Source organism: Silurus meridionalis, chromosome 6, assembly GCF_014805685.1.
Source record: "Silurus meridionalis isolate SWU-2019-XX chromosome 6, ASM1480568v1, whole genome shotgun sequence".
Taxonomy (NCBI): domain Eukaryota; kingdom Metazoa; phylum Chordata; class Actinopteri; order Siluriformes; family Siluridae; genus Silurus; species Silurus meridionalis.
In genome coordinates this window covers 13,887,948-13,909,728 of record NC_060889.1, presented here as the reverse complement: position 1 = coordinate 13,909,728, position 21,781 = coordinate 13,887,948, and the positions used below count along the sequence as shown (strand labels likewise).

General features: G+C 39.8%; 1 protein-coding gene across 3 annotated transcripts in view; it reads right to left on the bottom strand.

Moving 5' to 3' along the window:
• dennd4c (DENN/MADD domain containing 4C) overlaps positions 1-21,781 on the bottom strand; it is a 49,853-nt gene that overhangs the window by 6,120 nt on the left and 21,952 nt on the right. For 2 of the 3 annotated variants that reach the window (XM_046851836.1, XM_046851837.1), the window contains exons 3-26: positions 19,238-19,490; positions 19,074-19,143; positions 17,545-17,714; positions 17,016-17,257; positions 16,796-16,862; positions 16,574-16,632; positions 15,922-16,066; positions 14,930-15,105; positions 14,708-14,808; positions 14,083-14,298; positions 11,294-11,439; positions 10,983-11,021; positions 10,142-10,272; positions 8,496-8,628; positions 5,495-5,701; positions 5,157-5,285; positions 4,612-4,744; positions 4,283-4,432; positions 3,275-3,412; positions 2,993-3,121; positions 1,751-2,823; positions 1,302-1,494; positions 481-587; positions 96-271 (exon numbers count right to left, since the gene is read on the bottom strand). In XM_046851836.1, the coding sequence (XP_046707792.1) occupies positions 96-271; positions 481-587; positions 1,302-1,494; positions 1,751-2,823; positions 2,993-3,121; positions 3,275-3,412; positions 4,283-4,432; positions 4,612-4,744; positions 5,157-5,285; positions 5,495-5,701; positions 8,496-8,628; positions 10,142-10,272; positions 10,983-11,021; positions 11,294-11,439; positions 14,083-14,298; positions 14,708-14,808; positions 14,930-15,105; positions 15,922-16,066; positions 16,574-16,632; positions 16,796-16,862; positions 17,016-17,257; positions 17,545-17,714; positions 19,074-19,143; positions 19,238-19,490 (4,383 nt within the window). The remainder of the gene's footprint in view (positions 1-95; positions 272-480; positions 588-1,301; positions 1,495-1,750; positions 2,824-2,992; positions 3,122-3,274; positions 3,413-4,282; positions 4,433-4,611; positions 4,745-5,156; positions 5,286-5,494; positions 5,702-8,495; positions 8,629-10,141; positions 10,273-10,982; positions 11,022-11,293; positions 11,440-14,082; positions 14,299-14,707; positions 14,809-14,929; positions 15,106-15,921; positions 16,067-16,573; positions 16,633-16,795; positions 16,863-17,015; positions 17,258-17,544; positions 17,715-19,073; positions 19,144-19,237; positions 19,491-21,781) is intronic. The other variant, XM_046851838.1, reaches the window with a different exon arrangement.

Here is a 21,781-nt window from a genome sequence, read left to right as displayed (position 1 = left end):
GTCTCAGATCAATTTCAATATATACTTTTTTATTGGAATTTATGAGAAATTAGAAAAAAATGAATAAATTCATCAGATTTTTCAGGCCAGCTCACCCAGACGGAGGACGCAGGTCATGAAACTCCACATGCAGAAGAGGCAGGAAGAAATTGTGGCAGAAAGGACACATCGTGTTCAAGTTAGAGTCTTCTGCTGTCCAACCTGCCATGATTTCCTCATCATACACTAAAACCTCACAGGAAAGACACTGAGAGCAGCTCGACATTAGAACCTACGGAAAGGAAATACATCACTGCTGTATGACAAAATGAAAACAAGTCTAAGGTGTTAATGTACTTTATAGTGTAACAACTACAAAATCTAACAACTGGAGCTAAATCACTAATATCTTTATAAGACTGGAAAAATGACACTGAAAAGAACAGACAGATTTAAAATGTTTTGGAATGCATTACGACCAGCAGATGGCGCTGCTCTCACCTCTAAAGCATAGTTCTGATAGATGCTGGAACTGCTAGCATGATGAGATGAGCTGTGCTCAGATCTCTCAGAGTCCATTCCCTTCATAGACCTGCCAGGAGTCATGGCTGGAAAACATTATCAGAAGCAGTGACAAACATGAGACAACCGCATTAAAAACAACAATTGAAGTCACTCTTGCATTCTATGTAAATTTTTTCACCTCACGAAATTCCTAGCTCATGGCCTATTGGCACTAATGTGAACGTACGTCTTTCCACAGTGATTCTTATACACGTTTGTCACTCGGAATAAGAGTGTCTGTTAAATGTAATAAATCTTTGATAACTGATGAAGAGATTTACTTTAGAGTTTGTTTCAGTTTGACATTTTTAAAAACACGAATCATTAGGAAAGTAAAAATCACCCTCACTAGTCTCAGGGCATTTTTCCAAAAATGACAAGCAACACTAATTCATTATTAGCAGAAGTTTTTATATTTGTTTAGTCAGGTTGAAAAAGGAACTAAATGTTTATTAGACCATTAGACCATATAGATTATCACACACATGTATGAAGTCTATGCATTATTTATAGCCTTATTTATTTGTCCCCATTTAACTCAAAGTACTTGGGTGATTTAGCAGAGATGCTCAAAATGCAGTATGGATTGCAATAGCAGTGTAAAAGCATGGGTATGCTTTTGGTAAAAAGAAAGAAAGAAAGAAAGAAAGAAAGAAAGAAAGAAAGAAAGAAAGAAAGAAAGAAAGAAAGAAAGAAAGACTCTTCGTAGCACGCGGTCATCTGATACTCCTTGTTTAGTGAGTGTGTGTTTCACTCACATGCAGTATGCTGTGCCCGGCTGGTATCACTGCTCCCGCTGCTGCTGCCAAGACTGGTGGTGCTGTATGTGAGGCCATTGGAGGCCAGACTGGGCATCAGTCCTCTGGGTATAACGTTGTCTGATGCATCTCCACACATCAGCTGCTCCTCAAGTCGAGCAGGGAAGCTGTCTCTAGGCTGGCTCTGCTCCTCCTGTAAGCGAAAGAGCTTTAGTATTAAAAGATGAATCATGCTTAGAAAGGCATGACAATTTCATAACCATTAATACGTTCATTCTGTTTATTATATTCTGCATAAAGAGCTGCTTTCCATCAATGAAATGTAATCAATGTAAAAATCAATATAATGCCATTGAAACAGTCTCTTTTTTAGACAATGGTTGACTATAGTAACCTTCAGTATAATCATTTCTCTCATTACTCCCAGAGTAAAATAACCTCCAGCTCACCTCATCATCTGAATAGTAGGCAGATGCAACCGCACCCCACACTTTACTTGCTACGTTAGCTGCTTGCTTCATGCCGGACTTCAGCATGTCCACTTTAGGTCCTGAAAGCAAAGCGTCCATCTTGATGCCTGAGATGGAGTTGATAACTGAGCCCAATGATCCGCTCTGCGAAGACCTCACTAGTGCAGTCAGAGATGATGACCTTTGACCATCATTGTTAGGGGTCTTCAGGGACTTAATTGCAAAAGTCTTGGATCGTGTGACAGCAGGACTGCGTTTTGGGGTTTCCAGTAATTCGGGGGTCTTTACTGGGCCGGCAGGGAGGCTGGACCTTCGTCCCAAAGGCTGCACGCAGGCAGGAGAGTCCACTGGCTCACATTTATGCTGAGCCTCCTGGTGCAGCTCCATGCTGGAGGCCTTGGCTCCTAATGGGCTCTTCAAGTTCATGTACATCTCGATCTCATCAGCAAGGTTACGTGAAACCACTGGTGTGACGAGGCGTGCAGATTCTTGGCTCTGAATGGACACTGCTTCTTCGCTTTCTGAGGCCAGCAAGGAAAGAGGATCTGCCCCTATTTCTACATCCTCTCTCTCCGCTGCCTTAGACGAGGAGCTGATCACACTTTTTTCCAAGCCTTCGGTGCTCCCCTCAAGCATTACTTCCTCAGCTGGTATTTTCGGTTTGCCCATGTCGTTATCAATGCACTCCTCAAAACTGATTAACTCCATCTGATCATTAACCTCCTTCTCAATGCCAGAGCTTGTACCAGGTGCCACCCCTAAGTCACTAAAAACAAAGGCTGAGGCTGTAGAAGAAGGGGGAGTCTTGCCACCAGAAAAAGCAGCAGCAAGGATTTTCGCATCTGCACCCATGTGATCCACACTCAACTCCAGACTGCTCTTCTTGAGCAACATTCCGGCTCGACTCTCCACACTGAAACTGCAGCTGTGCTCTGCGAAAGATTTCACCCTCTGCTGTTGGCTGCTTTGTGGCAAGTCAGAGCTTGTAGTACCTTCATCCACTGGCAGAATAATGTCTTCAGTCTTACTGTGAGCAGTGAAGAGTTTTCCACCTACAACAGTTTACATGAAACACAGGCAAGTTAGGTTTGTCAAAATGCTGTGATTTAAAATTCTTGGCGAATTTGATCATCAAACTTCTTCAGAGAGAAGATGAAACATGGGAGATGATACATTATTTAGAAATGTGATGAAACTAATTAATAGTAAAATAAGGCTTACGTGAATCATTTCTCCCAATGGTTTTGTCGATGCTCCCACTACACGGTTTGACGATACTGGCTGAATGGGGTGTAGGTTCAGCAGGACTGGGGGGCTCAAACACCGCCACAGAGCCGGCAATGTCCTCAACTACACAGAGACCGAGAACAATCACCAAAGAGAACAAACTCTCCTACGGAAACTGCCATTACATACTAAGCAAAACAAAGTCATGAAAAATGAGTTCAAATGGCGAACAATCCATTAGAGAGATTTACTACTGCTCAGCATTAAGTGCATTACCATTTTGTTGGCTCTTCACTGCTATGCTCTTGTTTGCTTGGTCACCGTCAGAGAGAGGAAAGGCTGTAGCTTTACGAGCATCTATAGCATCTTGATGGAGCTCATCTTTAGAGCCATAACCTTGATCAGACTGTCCCCCTTAAACACACAAGAATAAATCTTATAGATGTGAAAATAATAATTTTCCACAGCCGACATAGTGTCCTTGTAAAAACAAAAAAATAAAAATTAAATATTACAACAAAAACCTGACGAGCCACAAGCGTTTTAGTTAGTCCACATGATAATGCACTGAGCTAAGCTTAATAACAGCAACTTAAAAATTCACGTTTAGGCATCGGATACAGCAAAATATCAGCAGTTCTAACTGCACTCATTGTCTCAAAAGGATGAGATATTAAAATCACTCAAATATGAAACATTATGGAGTAAAAAACTCAATGAGGAAGTGACACAATATAAGAGGAACAATAAATATGATTATGATGACTACAAAGTTGATAAATACCCTCAAACTCTTTGAGAAAGCATAGTTTATATACAATGTATACTATATATGTATAATATACATATAATATACTGCAGGGGTCACCAACATGGACCACATGAGTAGCCCGCGGGCCTTTTGTAAAAGTAGATGTTTCCTACTTTGTTAAATCATTGATGATGATTATTATGAGAAATCATTAACATAATCAGTGTCTTCACACAGATGAATATAATTAATTATGAATAATAACATATAATAAAAGGTAAATTAAGCAAATTCGTTATTTCAGATCAAACTGAAAACTGTGTGTATGAAACTGTAGCCTTTCACATTAATCAGTACCCAAGAAGTAGCTCTCAGTTTTAAAAAGGTTGGTGACCCCTGATATACTGTATATTATAGTATACTAACAAATTGTGGAACAATAATAAAAAAAAAAAAACGAAATAAACTGAATACAGAAAGTGGCATGAGATGTGCGTGTGTGTATGCTAATGTATGCTAATGCTGAGTATTACCTGTACTACACTGACTCCCATTTTTGTCTGCCACAATCAGACCGCGTGAGAACAGTGTGTGTTCTTCTCCGTTAGCTTCGCTGGAGCTGTCGGCACTGCAGTGGCTGAGTCGGTCTCCGTCACCGTCTGCTATGGCATCCAGAGACACTACTACAGACCGAGAACAATCCTCAATAAACGCACACCCCCACACAACACACTGCATATTAGCACATATCTACAAGTTTGGTTGATGCTGTACAGGCAGTGTTTGGGGGCAAGGTGGAGACCAGCCATGTAATCAAGTGTCATGTGTCAAACTGATATTATTCATGTGATCTCCCTCGTACCTGCTGTAATAGGAGGAGCTTTTTTTGCCTGAGCCTGTTTGAACTGGGCCACACCCTGTACCACGTTCCTCAGTTTAGTCCACATGAAGCGGCCGCTGCGGTTTCGACTGGGCCAAGGGCTCTCCAGGACAGCCTGCGAGCACACACACATCGGTTTTGTAATTCAAATATTACTTCTGTACAGATGGTGACTCAGTAGTTTATACAAAGAGACAGTGTTGTTATATCAAACAATGTTGTGTTGTCAAGACTATTTAAACAGGAATGTTATCATGAAAAAAATTTTTTAACGACAGTAAATCGATGGAAAAAACTGAGACATTGGTTATTTAACATGAGGATATTTTGGAAATGTGCAACAAAAACAAGAACATTAAAACGCTCATCAAAATCTGAAGAATTCTAGTCGGAATTTATGCGTCTTTAATAAGTACAATCGTTAATGTTTTTTTTTTTTTGGTTCAAGTTATATGACCAGGTTTGAGCGGCAACTAAAGAGCACGGTGCCCGTGTTTCTCTTGTGATGCTTTGAATGAAAGCCTTACCTTGTTGTAGTATCCATAAGTGATAGCATTGGCCTCGACGCCAGCCTTCTTCATCTCCATTAGGGCAAGCACAGCCATGACTGGCATTTCCCACAGCCCGCACAGCTGCATGACCACGCGGTAACACACCTGCAACAGACACACCGTGAACCTTCTTTTAAAAATGTAACACCACATTTGAACACATCTGTGAAAACATATAACCATTTAAATAAAACGGTGTATTAGACCATAAAATCAGGCGCTTTTGTTTTGGGGGTTTTTAATTATTCAAAAAAACAAAAACTTAAAGAAAAACAGATTTTACACAAATATTTAGGCCCACAAAACAAACTAACCTCGTCTAGAACCTCCACCTCAGAGCTCCTCATCTTCAGCAGGACATCGAGCGCTTGCTGCATGGCACGGGGTTTGGAGTGAGCCAAACGCATCCCCGCAGGCAGGCAGATAAACCACAGGCTATAGCAGTGGCTGAACAAGCACTTAGCCCACAGCTGAGGGTTCGAATAGAAGCGCTTTGCCCTCTTGTAAGCCAGCTTGACCTCCTATAATAGTAAAGAAGCAAACAGAACAACATTAGGATATTAAGTATATTATGTTTAATGTAACAAATATGGATTCTTTTCCACCCACAAGCTTGATTTCAAGTTGATTTCAGGCTTGTTCTCTTTAAAAAGTTTCAGAAATCAGCCTTGAAAATGAATGAAACGGTTCCTAAATACATTCCAAACGTCTAAGGCAGAACAATAAACTCGGACAAAAAGAGCTAAATGGAAAAAGTGAGGTTCTTTACCAGATCACACTGTTTACTATAACTTGCTCGTACAGTACATACGCAAAGTCCTCTAATTAACATAGAGTCCCTGTCCAAAAAAATTTCATGTTTATGAAAGTCTTCAGTAAAAGGAGTGTAGTTTCTCTCTTTGTTCAACAATGGCCTAAAAATAACATGACTTGCTCCAGAGATCCTCTCCACACTGGGACACGTTGCAGATGTAGCATCCGCTCTCCTTCGATATACCAATATCCTGCTGCTCCACCCAGCTGCATGTGTTTCTTTGTGTTCAAACGGAGACAGCTGTCAAACACGAGAGACGAAGAAGTACAAAAAGAAACAGATACGACTATGCCCTACTGTGTTTAGATTGTCTTTCTCTGTATTCGTCTACAGAGGGTAAAAATGTGGGCTTCCGGCACAAAGGAAAATGAAAAACAAAGGCAGCTGCTCGTCCAAATGTTCTCCTATCTGAGTTGAATGCGTTCGCATGAGTATCAATGGTGTTCAAACAAATGATCGATAGCTGAGCAAAAAAAATCTTTGATCCCTGCAAAACTATGCACAGAAACCGTATATGTATATGCCAGTTTGTACCACCTGCCATAATGCCGTTTCAGTTGCATTATTATAAAAGGTATCTGCTTCCCTCAGAGGTTTGAGGCCTTATTTAGGGCATATGGAATCTACTACTGCTACTTATTATTTTTTATATTTTTAGAGAGCAATTTCACCTTTCTAACTTTAACTTATGGTTTTGGAGAGATTGTGCTAGATAATTGGATGTGTTACTCAAGATGCTCATGATGGTAAGCAAACATGTTGGTCTCTGCATTTGAGTCTTCAATTCAATATTAGCTAGAGGTACACACTTAAGCACTAAGGTCTCATTCCTGGGACAAATCTTTTGCTCTATTCCTGCATTTCCACCTCCTGCATTGCAAGAATTTCATCTGCCTCCTCAAGTGCCAGTGGTGGTGTGGAAGCAGTGCGCCATTGTTCATGTTTTTTTTTTTCTCCCACAAGCTAATCAGAAAGGGCTTGTGTATTCTTTACTACAATATAACCTGTTGGGAAAAAATGTGATCCAATATCTGTTTTATTTATATATATATAGAATAGCAAAGTCCACTAAAGGTGGTAGAGCATTCTCACATTTAGCTCCTAAAATCTGGAATAGTCTTCCTGACAGTGTTCGGGGCTCAGACACACTCACCCAGTTTAAGTGTAGATTAAAAACGTATCTTTTTAGCAAAGCCGACACACATAACACGTCTCACATCATAACCTTGTCCTCCAGTATATCTGATCACATGCACATTATCAACTTGTGCTGTTAATATCATGAACAGCAGCTACACTAATTTCTCTCCACTGCTTCTCTTTCTCTCCCCATCCCGAGGCATCCTGAGGTTGCTCCAGCTCCAGTCACGGCCCACCTCATGAAGATTATGGACCTTTGAAGAAGTAGATGCCGAACTCGCAAACATCCCGTACCACCCAGAGACGTACCAGTGCCAATTGGATCCCACTACATGTGTGGAGTTTTGACACTGGACCTCCTGGAGTGTTTAAAGGCTCTGGCATGGAGAAGCTGGTGCTGGATCTGTGATGATCACAAATGTTGAGCTCAGTAGCTCCTAGTTTTATAACCATAAAGATTGTATAAGACTGTAAAAAGAACATTACTTATCACACACTCCAGTAATCATGTTAGTTCTCACTCTCCAGTGTTCTGTATTGTTGAAAGATTCATGATCAATCTCTTGATGTCACCCAAATGAGGATGGGTTCCCCTTTTGAGTCTGGTTCCTCTCAAGGTTTCTTCCTCATAACATCTAAGGGAGTTTTTCCTAGCCACAGTCACCATGGCTGCTCATCAGGGATAAATGCACACCGCTCACCTTGACTGTTGATTTCTGTAAAGCTGCTTTGAGACAATGTCTGTTGTGATAAGCGCTATAGAAATAAACTTGACTTGACATATTGTAATACTTTCTTTTTCTAAATTTTTTGGCAACCAAGCTGAACCGTACAGCCAAAACTGCTTTGGCTTGTCGGTTAAAGCTGTAGTTTATTTCTGGATTTTGGGTAGAGCATCACTCTTGTAGGCATACAAGTCAGTTCATAAACATAACCTGTGAAAGTCACTAAGGAGTACACACAGCACACATGGACCTCCGGCTAGGGATGGCATACATGGAACGTCTTTGCATTATATGAATGTTTAAAGTTATCCATAATGATAAAAAAACTAAAACTCTCTTCTTATATTTTAAACATAAGTTAGCACCAATCCCTCGAAAAAAGGAGCATGTGGTATATTCTGTAAACATAACCGAGTCAGCAAATGCATTGAATCGTTGTGTACCAAAAATATTTAATCTAGGTCACGGGTCCAGTGTGTGATATGCAGCCAAAGTTGTTTAGTTCATTAGTAGCCAGAAAGTCACTGATTCTAACAACAAGATGAATGAAAATGACACCGCAATTTTCTTGCACATTACAAGATGTAATAGACTACTGTACAACATAGAGGGTGTGTGTGCATATAGTGTACATACCTGCTTAGTTCTTTTGGCCAGGAGTGCAGGGCTGCTGGAGACACTTGCACCTGCAACTCTGGTATTGAGAGCTGGCTTCAGCTCTGCTGGACGATCAAATAACTCTAGCCGCAAGCGAGGGAAGCCCTTGTAGCTGTAAGACAAATTTTACAAAAAGGGAGGAAAAAAGGTTTAACAACATTTTATTAGGGTTATGGTTATGCAATGATCTAATCAGCCAATAGTCTGACAGCAATTCAATGCATAAATCACGCAGATATAGTCAGCAACTTCAGCGAATGTTTATATAAACTAATCATACTAACTAATTATATAAATAATCAAAATGGAGAAGAACGTGATCAGTTATTTTGACTGTGGTACGATTGCTGGTTAGAGACGAGCTGGTGTTGAGTATTTCTATAACTGGCTGATCTGGAATTTTCACACACAACAGTCTCTACTCAGAATGCTGTAATGAAGAAGAAGAAAACAAACATCCATAGCAATTCTCTAAACAGAAATGCCTCGTTGATCAGAGAGGTCAGCGGAGAATGGCCAGACTGGTTCACGCTGACAAAGATTACAGGAACTTAGATAATCAGATAATGCACGTGAGCAAAAAGGCATCTCAGAATGCAAAACATTGGAACACTAGCAGATTAGCTATAAGAGCAGAATAACACACCGTGTTCCACTTCTGTCAGTAAAGAACAGAAAGCTGAGGTTGGACTTTAAAAAAAAAAAACAACAGACAAATGTAGCCTTGATAGCTTTGTCTATTGAATCTCGATTTCTGCACAGACCAACATCATGAACCATGGACCCAACCTGCCTTGTGTCAACATTACAGGCTGGTAGAGGTGAATGTATTATTGGCACACTTTGGGCCGGTTAATATCGTTCAATCATCACTTGAAAGGCACAGTCTATTTGAGTATTGTAGTCCACCATGTGCATTCTTCATGGCTACTTCCTGTTTGACAATGTACCAGTCAATTAGCAAAATCTGTCTGAAATTGCACCTGAATCCCTCAGAACAACTCTGAGATATATATATAAAAAGCAGAGATTTGGAGCATAAAAATGTGGCTAAAATCAAATCTGTGATGCACAACCTCCGTGTAAAACTGAACCAAAATCTCAAAGGAATGTTTCCAAAATACCACCTCCCCCCAGAACAAACAGATGCCCTTCACTGGCATCAGTATAAACTTTCTTTCGGCTTCTCCCATTAGTATATAGTTCCTAATAAAGTATTTGATGAGTTCAGACAGTCTGTTTCCTAAGGAGTGGAAAAATAATGTGGAATAACTATTAAGCAAGCGTATCTGGAAGAAAAATGCTAAGTGGAATGGCGAGTAAAAACCCAAAGTCACTGAGCAGCAGGCAGAGTAACCGGCATTAGCATCTGCAATCGTTGCCAATTTGCCTCAAGGCTGCCAGGAAGCTGACTGTATTGACAAGTATAAAAACAGATGATGCTAGCCTTGTGCTTATGGCTGAACAGCAGTATAAATCACTATCTATATAAACCGTTAGAATGTAAATGAACTAACTCGAAAGCAAAAAAACTAAAAAGCTTGATTATTGGAATAAATGTAGCAAATACTTATACTTGTACTTATAACATAAGTGAAATGAGTGAGTGTGTGTTTGAGACACACATGTATTTTGGAGGAGGATCTGGGCCATCATCAGGAGGAGGCTCTGGGGGCAAGATGAACACAGTGTGCTCGCTCTTCTGGGACTCATCCAGTTCTACCAGCCTGGTGTCTTCGGATAGCTCTCCTTCTACCTGCAAGAAAATGTCACCTGTTAGTCCACGAATATCTTCACATTTCCTCTGAGATCTCATGCTGCATAAATAATGTTCAAATATCGCATAGTAATGATTAACAATACGTGTCTCCACTTTTGCTTTCCTGAAAAAGGTAAGCATGAACATGACACAATGAACAGCCAAATAAATCATCTACAGTCATTTTGAGTTGTGAAAATCCTTAACAGTTCATGATGCACATGTAAATACAATTGTTCAAAAGAAAAACTAAGCCTTTATTATGCTCATCTCACAACACTGTTTATATACTGACCCACGATTTAATGATCACTAATTCCCCCGAACTCACAGGGACTTTCCATGTCTTTTATGGCTGAACGTGTTTAGATTAAGAATGTGCCAACATTTACAACAGCAGATGGCGGAGTTAATTATTTACTCCATTAAACCGATGGTACTGCAAAAGAACAGCAACGGCCATCTGGCCTTAATCTTCCTGGAAAGCTGATCTGGAGCCCGCTACGTTACCAAAAGTCCAACAGACTCGATATTAAAACCGTGCTCAGTTCAGCAACAAAAAAAAGAAAAAAAAAAAAGAAGAAGCGTTTCCTCCTTTATGCCTCGAGGCTTAGCCGGACATTTTTCTCTGTCCTCAAAGGCGTCATGATGATGGCAGAATAGTGGAAAGTATTACACAGGGATTTTTCAGGGAAATGTACGCTCACCTTTGTGCCCTTGTCTGCTCCTTTATCAGATGGGAAAAGCTATGAAAAAAGTGAGAGAGGAACAAATTCAATCATAGGAAACTGTGCTACTCGTGATAACATTACAAATAAAAGGTGATTTACATACACAAGTCCAAAAACCCTCTGCTGTGAAATCATAAAAAGCATTTTAAAGGGAAAAGCGGAGGGAAATGTGCACGTTCAGTCAGAAGGTAAATAAAAAATTGTTGTTGCCTCTGGCAACAGACAGAGGTTTTTTTTTTTTTTTTTAAGTGCCATAATGGAGAAGTGTGTGTACGTGTGTGAGCTACCTTTTCAATGCAGTAGTCAAAAAAGGCAAGTCCAGTATCCTTGTCGCTGACAAAAGTGCATTCCTCTATAAAGCGAATAAATAACTGAGTCTTGGTGAGCTGAGTGTAGAACTTCTGGTGAGCACGATCCCGACTCTTCAAAAAACCTGAAGTAGAAGAGCAAAACAATCAACATAGTCTGCTTTTAGCTGTAGTGTTGCACAATATCAATATACTGTAGATGTACGACTGCAGAGCAACATGGATGGAACTGGAACTGTGCGCCATCATCAAAACTAAAGGTTTTCAATAATGTGTTAAAAATATGCCAACAGGACAACAGAAGCATACATTTCATAATTACACTGTTCCAAATGCATCCAGCAGACATGCGTTTATAATTTACTCAGTCATATTATTTAAACAAGTCAAGGCTTTGAAATAGTAACTACATTTAGCGGTGCAACAGAAATATTTAACGAGGTATGATTGGTAACTCAGCCGATGTTTCTAAAACCGCCTAGAGCGATCAAGTCCCATGTGTTAATATGGTGCATTTTTGTTTTTGATCAAGTAAAACTCACAAGATAGAGGGACAACCCTATTAAAAATAGAAAATATAAAAATAAAAATCGCTGCCAGCAAAATTAGGATCAAGCTATGATTTACATGAAGCCAAAGGGAAAATATATATATATATATATATATATATATATATATATATATATATATATATATATATATATATATATATATATATATATATATATATACATGTGAAAAAAAAAATGTTTAGTATATGGATTTAAAAAAAATTTAATTACTTATTATACTTATATTTAACATTAATTGTTTTAAATTCAATGTGTATTTATTGTGCATTTTTCATCATTCAGCCTCCCAGGGTTACTGTAAACACATTATGAAACAGCTTACCAAAAAAAATATCTTCCCTGATATACAAGTACAGGACAACTGAGTGATCTGACATCATACGAGTCAATATTTTGCTATTTGGCCAAAAGTATGTGAACACCTGAGCAACACAGCCATATGAAGGACTACACCAATCTGCACTACACAAAGCTAAAAGGAAAAAAAAAAAAAATGGCATAAAATTCCTTTGCATGCTGTAAATGAAAAACTTTCCCTAATTGGAGCAAAGCAGCCTAATACTATTGGAGCATGACGAAGTCTTTTACTGTTTTGTATTCTACACTGCATCCGGAAATTATTCACAGCACTTCAACTTTTTCCACATTATGTTACAACCATGTTACAGCAATTCTAAAATGGATTCAATATATTATTTTCCTTAAAATTCTACAAACAATACCCCATAAAGACAATGTGAAAGAAGTGCAATTTTGCTAATTTATTTAAAATAAAAAAAAAATAAAAAACTTTGTTGAAGCACTTTTGGCACAAGTTATAGCCTCAAGTCTTTTTGACTATGATGCTACAAGCTTGGCACTATTTTGGAGAAGTTTCTCCCATTCTTCTTTGCATAACCTCTTAAGCTCCATCAGGTTGGATGGGGAGTGTCGGTGCACAATCAGGTTCATGTCTGGACTCTGACTGGGCCACTCAAGAACATTCACAGAGTCGTCTCGTAGCTACTCTGTTGTTATCTTGGCTGTGCGCTTAAGTCGTTGTCCTGTTGAAAGATGATCCGTCACCCCAGTCTGAGGTCCAAAGCACTCTGGAGCAGATTTTCATCAAGGATGTCTTTGTACATCTCTGTATCTTTCCCTCAATGAGCAGTGCCTGGTTTCCTCCAGACATGACGCTTAGCATTCAGGCCAAAGAGTTCAATATCTTTGTTTCTCATGGTCCGAGAGTCCTTCAGGTGCCTTTTGGAAAACTCCAGGTGAGCTGTCCTGTGCCTTTCCCGAGGAGTGGCTTCCGTCTGGCCAATCTACCATACAGGCCTGATTGGTAAAGTGTTGCATAGTTGGTTGTTCTTCTGGAAGGTTCTCCTCTCTGCACAGAGAAATGTAGGTGCTCTTTCAGTGTGACCATCGGGTTCTTGGTCACCTCCCTGACTAAGGTCCTTCTTCCCCGATCGCTCGGTTTGGCCAGCCGGCCGGCTCTAAGAAGAGTCCTGGTGGTTTCAAACTTCTTCCATTTTTGGATGATTGAGCCCTCTGTGCTTATTGGGACCTTCAATGCTCCAGAAATTCTTTCTGTACCCTTCGCCAGATCTGTGCCTCGATACAATCCTGTTTTGGAGGTCTGCAAACAATTTCTTGACTTAATGGCATGGTTTGTACTCTGACCTACAATGTTAACTGTGGGACTTTATATAGACAAGTGTATGCCTTTCCAAGTATGTCCAGTCAACTGTATTTACCACAGGTGGACTCCAATCAAGTAGTAAAAACATCTCAAGGATGATCAGTGGAAACGGGATGCACCTGAGCTCAGTTTTGTGTGTCGTGGCAAAAGGCTATGAATACTTGTGGGTTTTTTTTGGGTTTTTTTTTATAAATTTGCAAAGATTTTAAACAAACTTCTTTCACAGTGTCATTATGGGGTTTTGTTTGTAGAATTTTAAGGAAAATCACTAATTTAATCCGTTGTTGGAATAAGGCTGTAACATAATATGTGGAAAAAGTGAAGTGCTGTAAATATTTTCTGTATGCACTGTACATCATTATCTATCAATCTATTATCAAAAAGATCCTTTCTGAATACTTTACCCATTTATTTTTAAGTAAGAATAACATTTATATCTCAAGTTACACAATTCAATAAGCTATAATGTTAACCAATTCTCATGTAGTGAATTCATTTGAGGTTTCCTTTACCCTGCAGATCGTAGAGGGAGTCAGCGGCGGTGGCCTTCTCAGATGGTGCCTCTGTGATGGGTTTGAGGTAGTATCGATAGCCCTTTAATATTGAGGCCATGAAGCGCAGAAAAGCTTCTTGAATCTCCATCTCGATTGCAATCTTCTTCTTATGCCACGTAAAATCAGCCTCCATTGGGGGCGTCTCTACCACTGAGAAATCTGGGGCATGTCTCGCTGTACAAAGCATATAAGTAAGCACTGGTGAGAAGGCGTTCAAACAGATGCTGTATGACAATAATATATGGTAAAAATTAAAAAGAAAAAAAAAAATTGTCTGTAGTTATTCAGCTGCCACTTTCTGCACATTGAAACGCGTCATTTCAGTGGCAATAACCTTTATTGTGGAATTATGATATGTACATTATTTAGCTATTGGACGAGCTACAAGACTACAGAGTTAGAGACCACAGAAATGTTCATTTTATTTCCTCTGATAGCATTGATTTTCTCCATGTCAAACTCTCTTACACTTTAACCGCCACTTTCAAAGCAAAACATTCTATCATAACCCAGGCTCCATACTTAATGAGAGAAGTGCTAAGATTAAGGTCCTTCTAGACAATGCATTACAGAACCTTCTCACCAATAGTAAGATGGTGTTGCACGTTGACCAGCGAGTTAATCAGACTCTTGCAAGGCTTCTTAGGGAGATTCTTCCAGCTATAGTTCCTCTTTTCATCAGACCTGTTGCAAGAATACAATTTTATTTGGCTGATAAAACAAAATAAATGCTGACACTGTTATCAGCTGCTGATCACTAATAAAGATATTAAAATGGTTTTTAAATGTTTACACAGAAGCTCACAAATAAATAGTGTTGGTGTCCAGGTCCACACAAACCACATCTGGTGGGGGATCATAAAGATCAAAGTATCTGGAGTCCACTCCGACAATGAAAGGACAGGGTGCATTCAGAACCCCAGCCAGAGAAAGAGGACACAGAGGGATGTAGGGACATTGCCACTGGAACGGAAAGATCATCTGGAAAGAAAGAGAAATGGATGGAAATGTCAAACATCTTTTTCCAGTGCAGACAGTATTGAGATTTTCAGCACATGGGTGATTGGTATACTGTGCCTTTGATGTACCTGAAGAAAATTTTGCATTTCATATTATTTTCTTTCCTAGTTGATAAAATGATTGGATGCTACAATGGCTGCAGAATTTCTGCTGCACATTTAAGCCGTGAATCTCAAGTTCTACTACCCCGATGTGCTTTACTACATTATGATGGCCATTAAAGTACACAGAACTAAGTCATGTTCATGGAACCAGAGATTAATTAAGTTTGTGACATTGCCCACACCAGCAACCATTCTAAACTGTTTGACACACGAATGCCACCAAATTCTGACCCAGCATGTCCCAGCAGAACGTTGAGATTCATTTGATAAGCTGATGTTTCCCCCAATTTCTTCAGCTTTGTTGAGTTTACTGTAGCCTTAGATTCCTGTTCCTGACTGGCAGAAGTGGATGTGGTTACTTGAGTCATTTGAGCCTTCCTGTCAGTTTTAAGTCTAGCCACCCTTCTCTGTCTGCTCCCATTAAGGTGTTTCCACCCACAGAGATGCTGCTCACCTGTGCCCTCTCTATACTACTGTAGTCCAATCCTCTCTTCACAAAATTCTCTTATTTGATTAATATCTAATGTTATTTGGTGGCATTTCATGGTATGCATAATGTATATAACTTAACCGCTTGCACTGTAGAGGCATTTCAATCGGGGTTTTTTTTTTAATGTCATCAGGCTCAAAAGGCACTGCGTACAAGGTGCAACCCCACATACACACAACTCACCGAGACCACAGCCTCAGCCACGCCAGTCAGTACAGCCGGTCTGAGGGAATGCAGAAGTATCTTGCTCTCCTGCATTACAAAATGCAGCAGCGTGGCACAGTTTTCTGGGCCCAGGTTTGTAAGCAGAGTGCTATAGTCTGCACCACTGTGGATAAAGAAATAGAATTGTAACACAAGTACCAGCTACAATTTCCAGCCCAGAACCTTGTGTCTTGCTACATATACATCAAACTGCTCTGACGTGGCAGCTCAGCCTTGGTTTCATTCCTGAAACAAAGCACACACTAAATACATAATCCAGAAAGGAGAGTGGAACAGCTGCATCCAGTGGAGACTTAGAGTCAGCAATTCCTTCTTTCGAATTTGGCTGACACTCGCACAAAGGAAAAACATCCGAAACTCTAAACTTTAAACTATTGCTTAGGATTTTTAAGACTAACCTCATCTTGCCTTCAATTTAGGATTAAAATAGATGGAAATTTTGAACACAAGAATGGGCTGAATCTGCCACATTTGACAAGGCAAGGCTTTTGGAAAATCCTTTTTCTTAGGAATACAAACAGCAGCGCAATCGCAACTGAATACTTCAAGGCTCCAAATAATAAATGAATAATCAAAAAGATATATATCTCTAATGCAATTGCCAACTTACCTTAGCGGTAAAGGTGAACATACAGGCTGGGACAGCATAATGCTTTCATGTAGAGAGAGCTAAGACATAAGAAAAAAAATCTTAATGTCTTTGAAACAGGAAGCAGTTTAAAGTTGTTAGTTGATAGCCTCAGCATCGTATAACTCTCTACCATTTCTTTCTCTCACACACTTACATACTACATATACACACACTATACTATATATGGAATATTAACTATACCTGGACGAGTATTCTGGGCCTTTGTGGGGAAGGAAAGGGCACATTGTGCATGAAATGGGAGATGTGTCTAGAAGAGAAAATAAAAGGAAAGCAAACAGGTTAATACATGTCCCAGTGCGAAACCAGTGGTTCGTGTTATTTCAAAGAAAGATCACACACATAACAAAAGAATGTCTAAGTAAATCTAAACAGAAATCCTGCAGGAATGCTATTCACATACTTCTCAATAGGCAGAGGGTTTACTGTGTTGAGCGTGAGCTTGTAAAGGAACAGGAGAAATTCCTTGAAAGCTTGGTAGAAGGGCCAGCGTGACAGAAGACAGATGCACTTGTTGGTGTTGACTGTGCGATTGGGAATGAGCTTCTTGTCCACAGTGGTTAGAAGTCCAAGCTGGATCTTCTGCTTCTCGGTCAGGTTATCAGCTGGGTAGAGCTCGTAGAACTGGATGGCTGCACCATAGACCTGAAGAACAAAAGGATTTTCCTGCATGAAAGGATTTATAGAGTCCTGGCAGATGGCTGAAAAGTTCAGATAGGACTCAACACAGCCTAGAAACATAAGCCTGCTCCATAAATTAAAGGATAAATGCTCCTCCTCCATGATTTTTAGTGGATTTCATTTTCTTGTCAAACTAAAACGTTTTAAAAACAGACCCTGCATAATAAGTAACTGTCTGAAATATAAATGCACCTTCGCAATGTGAGTGCGTGCAAATGGAAGCCGTTGTTTCATAAAGAATGATTTGATACCTTTTCCCCAGAAGAGTTGGTTAGGACGAATGTGGAGAAAACGGGTAAGGGGTTGTGTGTGTTGGGAGCCCAGGACTCGATCTTGGCCCCCATTGGAAGGCAGAACAGAGGCACCGACTCTGAAAGGGGGACGGACTCATAGTCTTCTTCTGGGTAACGAAAGATCAGACCTGAAGGGAAGAAATGATCTTTCAGGACCCTGACAGGCAGAATAACACTGTGGCTGTAGTTTATCAACTACACATGCAGATGAAATGTTTTTGAAACCCAGCCTTGCTTATCAGCACCGTGTCTGGAACAGATGAGACACTTTATTAATGTTAAACATACTTTAGATTATTCAAGTATCCTGAGCTGTAGACCCACTATTAATCTATTTGGAATGGTTAAAATAAACAATTTTTCCCTTAAAATGTGTTGGACTGAGAATCTATCCATTATTTTATTTCATCACTCACAAGCCACGACAGATAAAATAAACATATAAAATATGTAATAAACAGATTGAATATCTGTACAGTGAATGGCGCCAGCAACAGTTGAACACAGTAGAATTCATTCTAATCTCAGGTACTTGTGGTAGTCACTCATGGATGTCGATCATTGCAAATCGAAAAATACACAGTAAAAGGCAAATATAAGGCCAGTCAGGAAGTCTTGTCTTTTAATGATTAACAAGACCACACTTGACAGGAAGTGAGGCTCTGTGAAGATAAAGACTTGAGCTGTGTGTTCTGTGAATATTAACCAGGCTCTAATCTAATCGCAAGGGCAGAACTAGCATCCTAAGTCATGTACGGTAGGCATCTCATTGTCATTTTGTATGCAACCCTTTAAAGCTCCTTAATGAAAGCGACAAGAGATGAGCACAGGGTATTCACTGTAATTCAAAAGAATATGATATAACTTACAAGAAGAAAATAAAGGCCTTTTACTGTGCCATTATGCTGCATGAGAATAAAGTACAAAACTGTAGTGGAAAACAGGTGCATTCAGATACAATTTGCAAAGATTCTGATACGATTTCCTACTTAAGCTACTTAACTGAATTTTGCCTTCTTGTTTAAATCAAGCCAAGCAAGACAACTAATCAGACGGTTAACAATATAAAACTATCATGAAAGCTCATCCTTCTCAAACTGCCTTCAGGCAAAATTATTTACAGAAATGCGTGATGTTTCTGTAAATTATTTTCTGTTGATGGCCCTGGAATTATCCAGACATGCAGGTACTGGCCAATGCCTGGTTTGCCTATCCACGGACTTCCTTTCATTCATTCAGTGTGCAGTGTGGAACTGAGATTAAGTGCCTGGTTGCTCAGAAATGCTACACTAACGCACTACCAAGACTTAAAAGCTGTACTGAGACAGAAATCACGTTCACATTCCTGAAAAATAGATGGATGTTACCCGTGTTAGAAAGACGAAGTTCTGACCATATCAAATGTTGAGGGTGAGTTAAACAAACAGACATTTAATTAAAAACGCATGAGTAGGATTGAAAAAAAGACAACAAAATCGTGAACTTACCTGCTTTGTAGGAGATAGAGTTGGAAGAGGAGACTGACTTTTTATAGCACAGGTATACACTGGAACCCCACTGGGAATTAAAAAAAAAAGTAACATTCTTGTAACGTAAAAACAATCATTATTAACAATAATAATCCAACGTTTATGTCTCTGTGAGGTCTCACCATGCCACAGTTGAGGTTCTTGTCCACTTTGAGAAAGGTGTGTGGAGGAGTCTCGCCTTTGCTTGTGATTATCACACAGATGTCAGTAACGGCCAAGGAGTTGCGAGGCTGGACGGGCGGGGCGCGACGCAACGTGATGAAGATGCGCTGTGATGTAGTCGAGCTGTTGTTGACGTTAGCGCAACGGCCGTACGGTGTGGCCTGGATCACCTCGCAGCCCTGGATCAGTCTCTCCTTCCCTTCATATATCACACTGAGACAAACAAACAAAACACACATTATTAAGGGTCAAAGTCGCAATGGAAAGCCAATGACTAATTCGAAAATCCACTTTTTAATGCCTAAAACTACATCATGCGTAGGAGTGTGTTGGAGTGCGTGACTTAAGGAAAACTTCATAGAACCGTTTGTGTTCTGCACTTCTGAACCCATCTTGGGGGGAAAAAAATAAATCAAAGCTATTCTAATTCAAGAAGACATCTGACAATTAAACAATAGTCATGTGAAATGTTCTGGCAGGCCATGACTCACTTTATCCAGAATGCATTACTTCCACATCACTCCACAGTCTGAAGAGTGCAGGACATTAAACTGCTAAAACATTTTACTTCAGAAACCACAGTGACCACATGCTTTTGTAGAAAGTCACCTTTCCACTGCTCAAGAGATGAATTTTTTAGTAGGTATTTAAGTAAAAGTTGTTTTGTTTTATTATATTATATTTAAAACAAGTTGATCAAAGTGCTGTACAGAGTTAAGAATGTAAGACAGGAGCAGCACACACACACACACACAGCCCTGAGTTTTTCAGTCTTATGTGTTTTTTCCCCCAAACTGTTTTGAAGGCGCACAAATTATGTTAGCATAAAATTTTCCATTTATTTGGACTAGGAGACAAATCTGTTCCAGCTTGACAATGTACCTATGCACAAAGCCAGCTCCTTGAAGATATGCTTTACATGGGCTGGAGTGGAAGATCTCCTGCTATAGAGCTCTGACCTCGACACTACTGAACACTTTCGGGATGAACTGAGACACTGACTGCACCCCAGGCTTCCTCATCTCACACTACATCAGTACCTGATTTTACCAACACCCTAAAGTCTGAATGAGCACAAATCTCCAAAAGCTAGTGGAACATCTTTCTATAAGAGTAGAGGGCATTTTAAAAGCAAATTGGGACTAAATGTGGAATGTGATGATCGAAAAGCGAATACCATACTTATGACCAGGTGTCCACAAACTGTTGACAATATGATGTATATACACTATATGGACAAAAGTGCTCCTGAGTTTTCCAGCCATATGTAGTTATTGTCCAAACTGTTCCCCTAAATTAGTGGCACACAATTACGCAGGCTGTCATTGGATGTGGCAGCATTACATTTTCCCTTTACTTGAACTAAAAGACCAAAACCTGTTGCAGCATGACAGTGAAGATATAGTTTACATGGTTTGGAGTGGAAGATCTTGAGTGGCCTGCTGTAGAGCTTTGACCTCAACCCTGTTGAACACCTCTAAAATTGTCTAAAGTGGAACACTGACAGCAGAACCCCTCACCCTACATCAGTATCTGACTATACTAATACCTTCATGGTCCCAAATCTAGTGGAACATCTTCCCAGAAGTTTGGAGGTTGGTATAACAGCAAAATGGAGTCTAAATGTAGAATGGGATGTTCCAAAAAAAAGCACATGAATCGCATCGCATGGTGTCCACAATTCTTTGCCCAGTGTAAATATATTGCTAAAGTATTTTTATTCCTTTTAAGAAACTGGCTTTGAAAAGAAAAAAAAAACGAACACAAAAAGTGAGCACAATAAGAGCAGGAACATTAACCATGACTCATTTAAACCGTGTAAACCCATTAGTCCTGAGCATACATGACCGAGAATGAGGAAGTGCAGTGGGGGAAATCATTATTTTATCCCCTGCGGATTTTGAGAGTTTACCCCTTACAAAAAAAAATGAACAGTCTGGAATTTTTATGGTAGGTTTATTTTAAGAGAGACAGAATATAAAAAACAAACAAAAAAAAAATTAAGTGAAATGTGAAATGATGATTCTGTACCAAATTAGCAAAAATCTGACTTCCACACACCCAAATTAGTTCTTTCCCTTTAGGAAAGTGCTCCTAATATCTAATCATTGTGTGTATAAAAAGCACCAGTCAGCATCAACATCTTCCATTCAAACCTCTCCACCACGATGGGAAAGACCACAGAGCAGTCAAAGGACATCAGGGACAAGATTGTAGACCTGCACAAGGCTGAAATGGGCTACAAGATCTCCAGTATTCTTGCTGAGGCCAGAAGGTTCTCAACCAAGATTCTACAGTGCATGGCCTTGTTCACGTGTGGAAGTCTTTCTGAACCCTTAGCAGAGAAACTGGGGTCATATTCTGCATTTCTCTGCTTCCAAACGAGTCGAGTTGATGGCAAAGAGCTCAATTTTGGTCTTATCTGACCACATCACGCTCTCCCGAGCCTTCTCTAAATCATTCAGGTGTTCACTGGCAAACTTCAGACGGGCCTGTTCATGTGC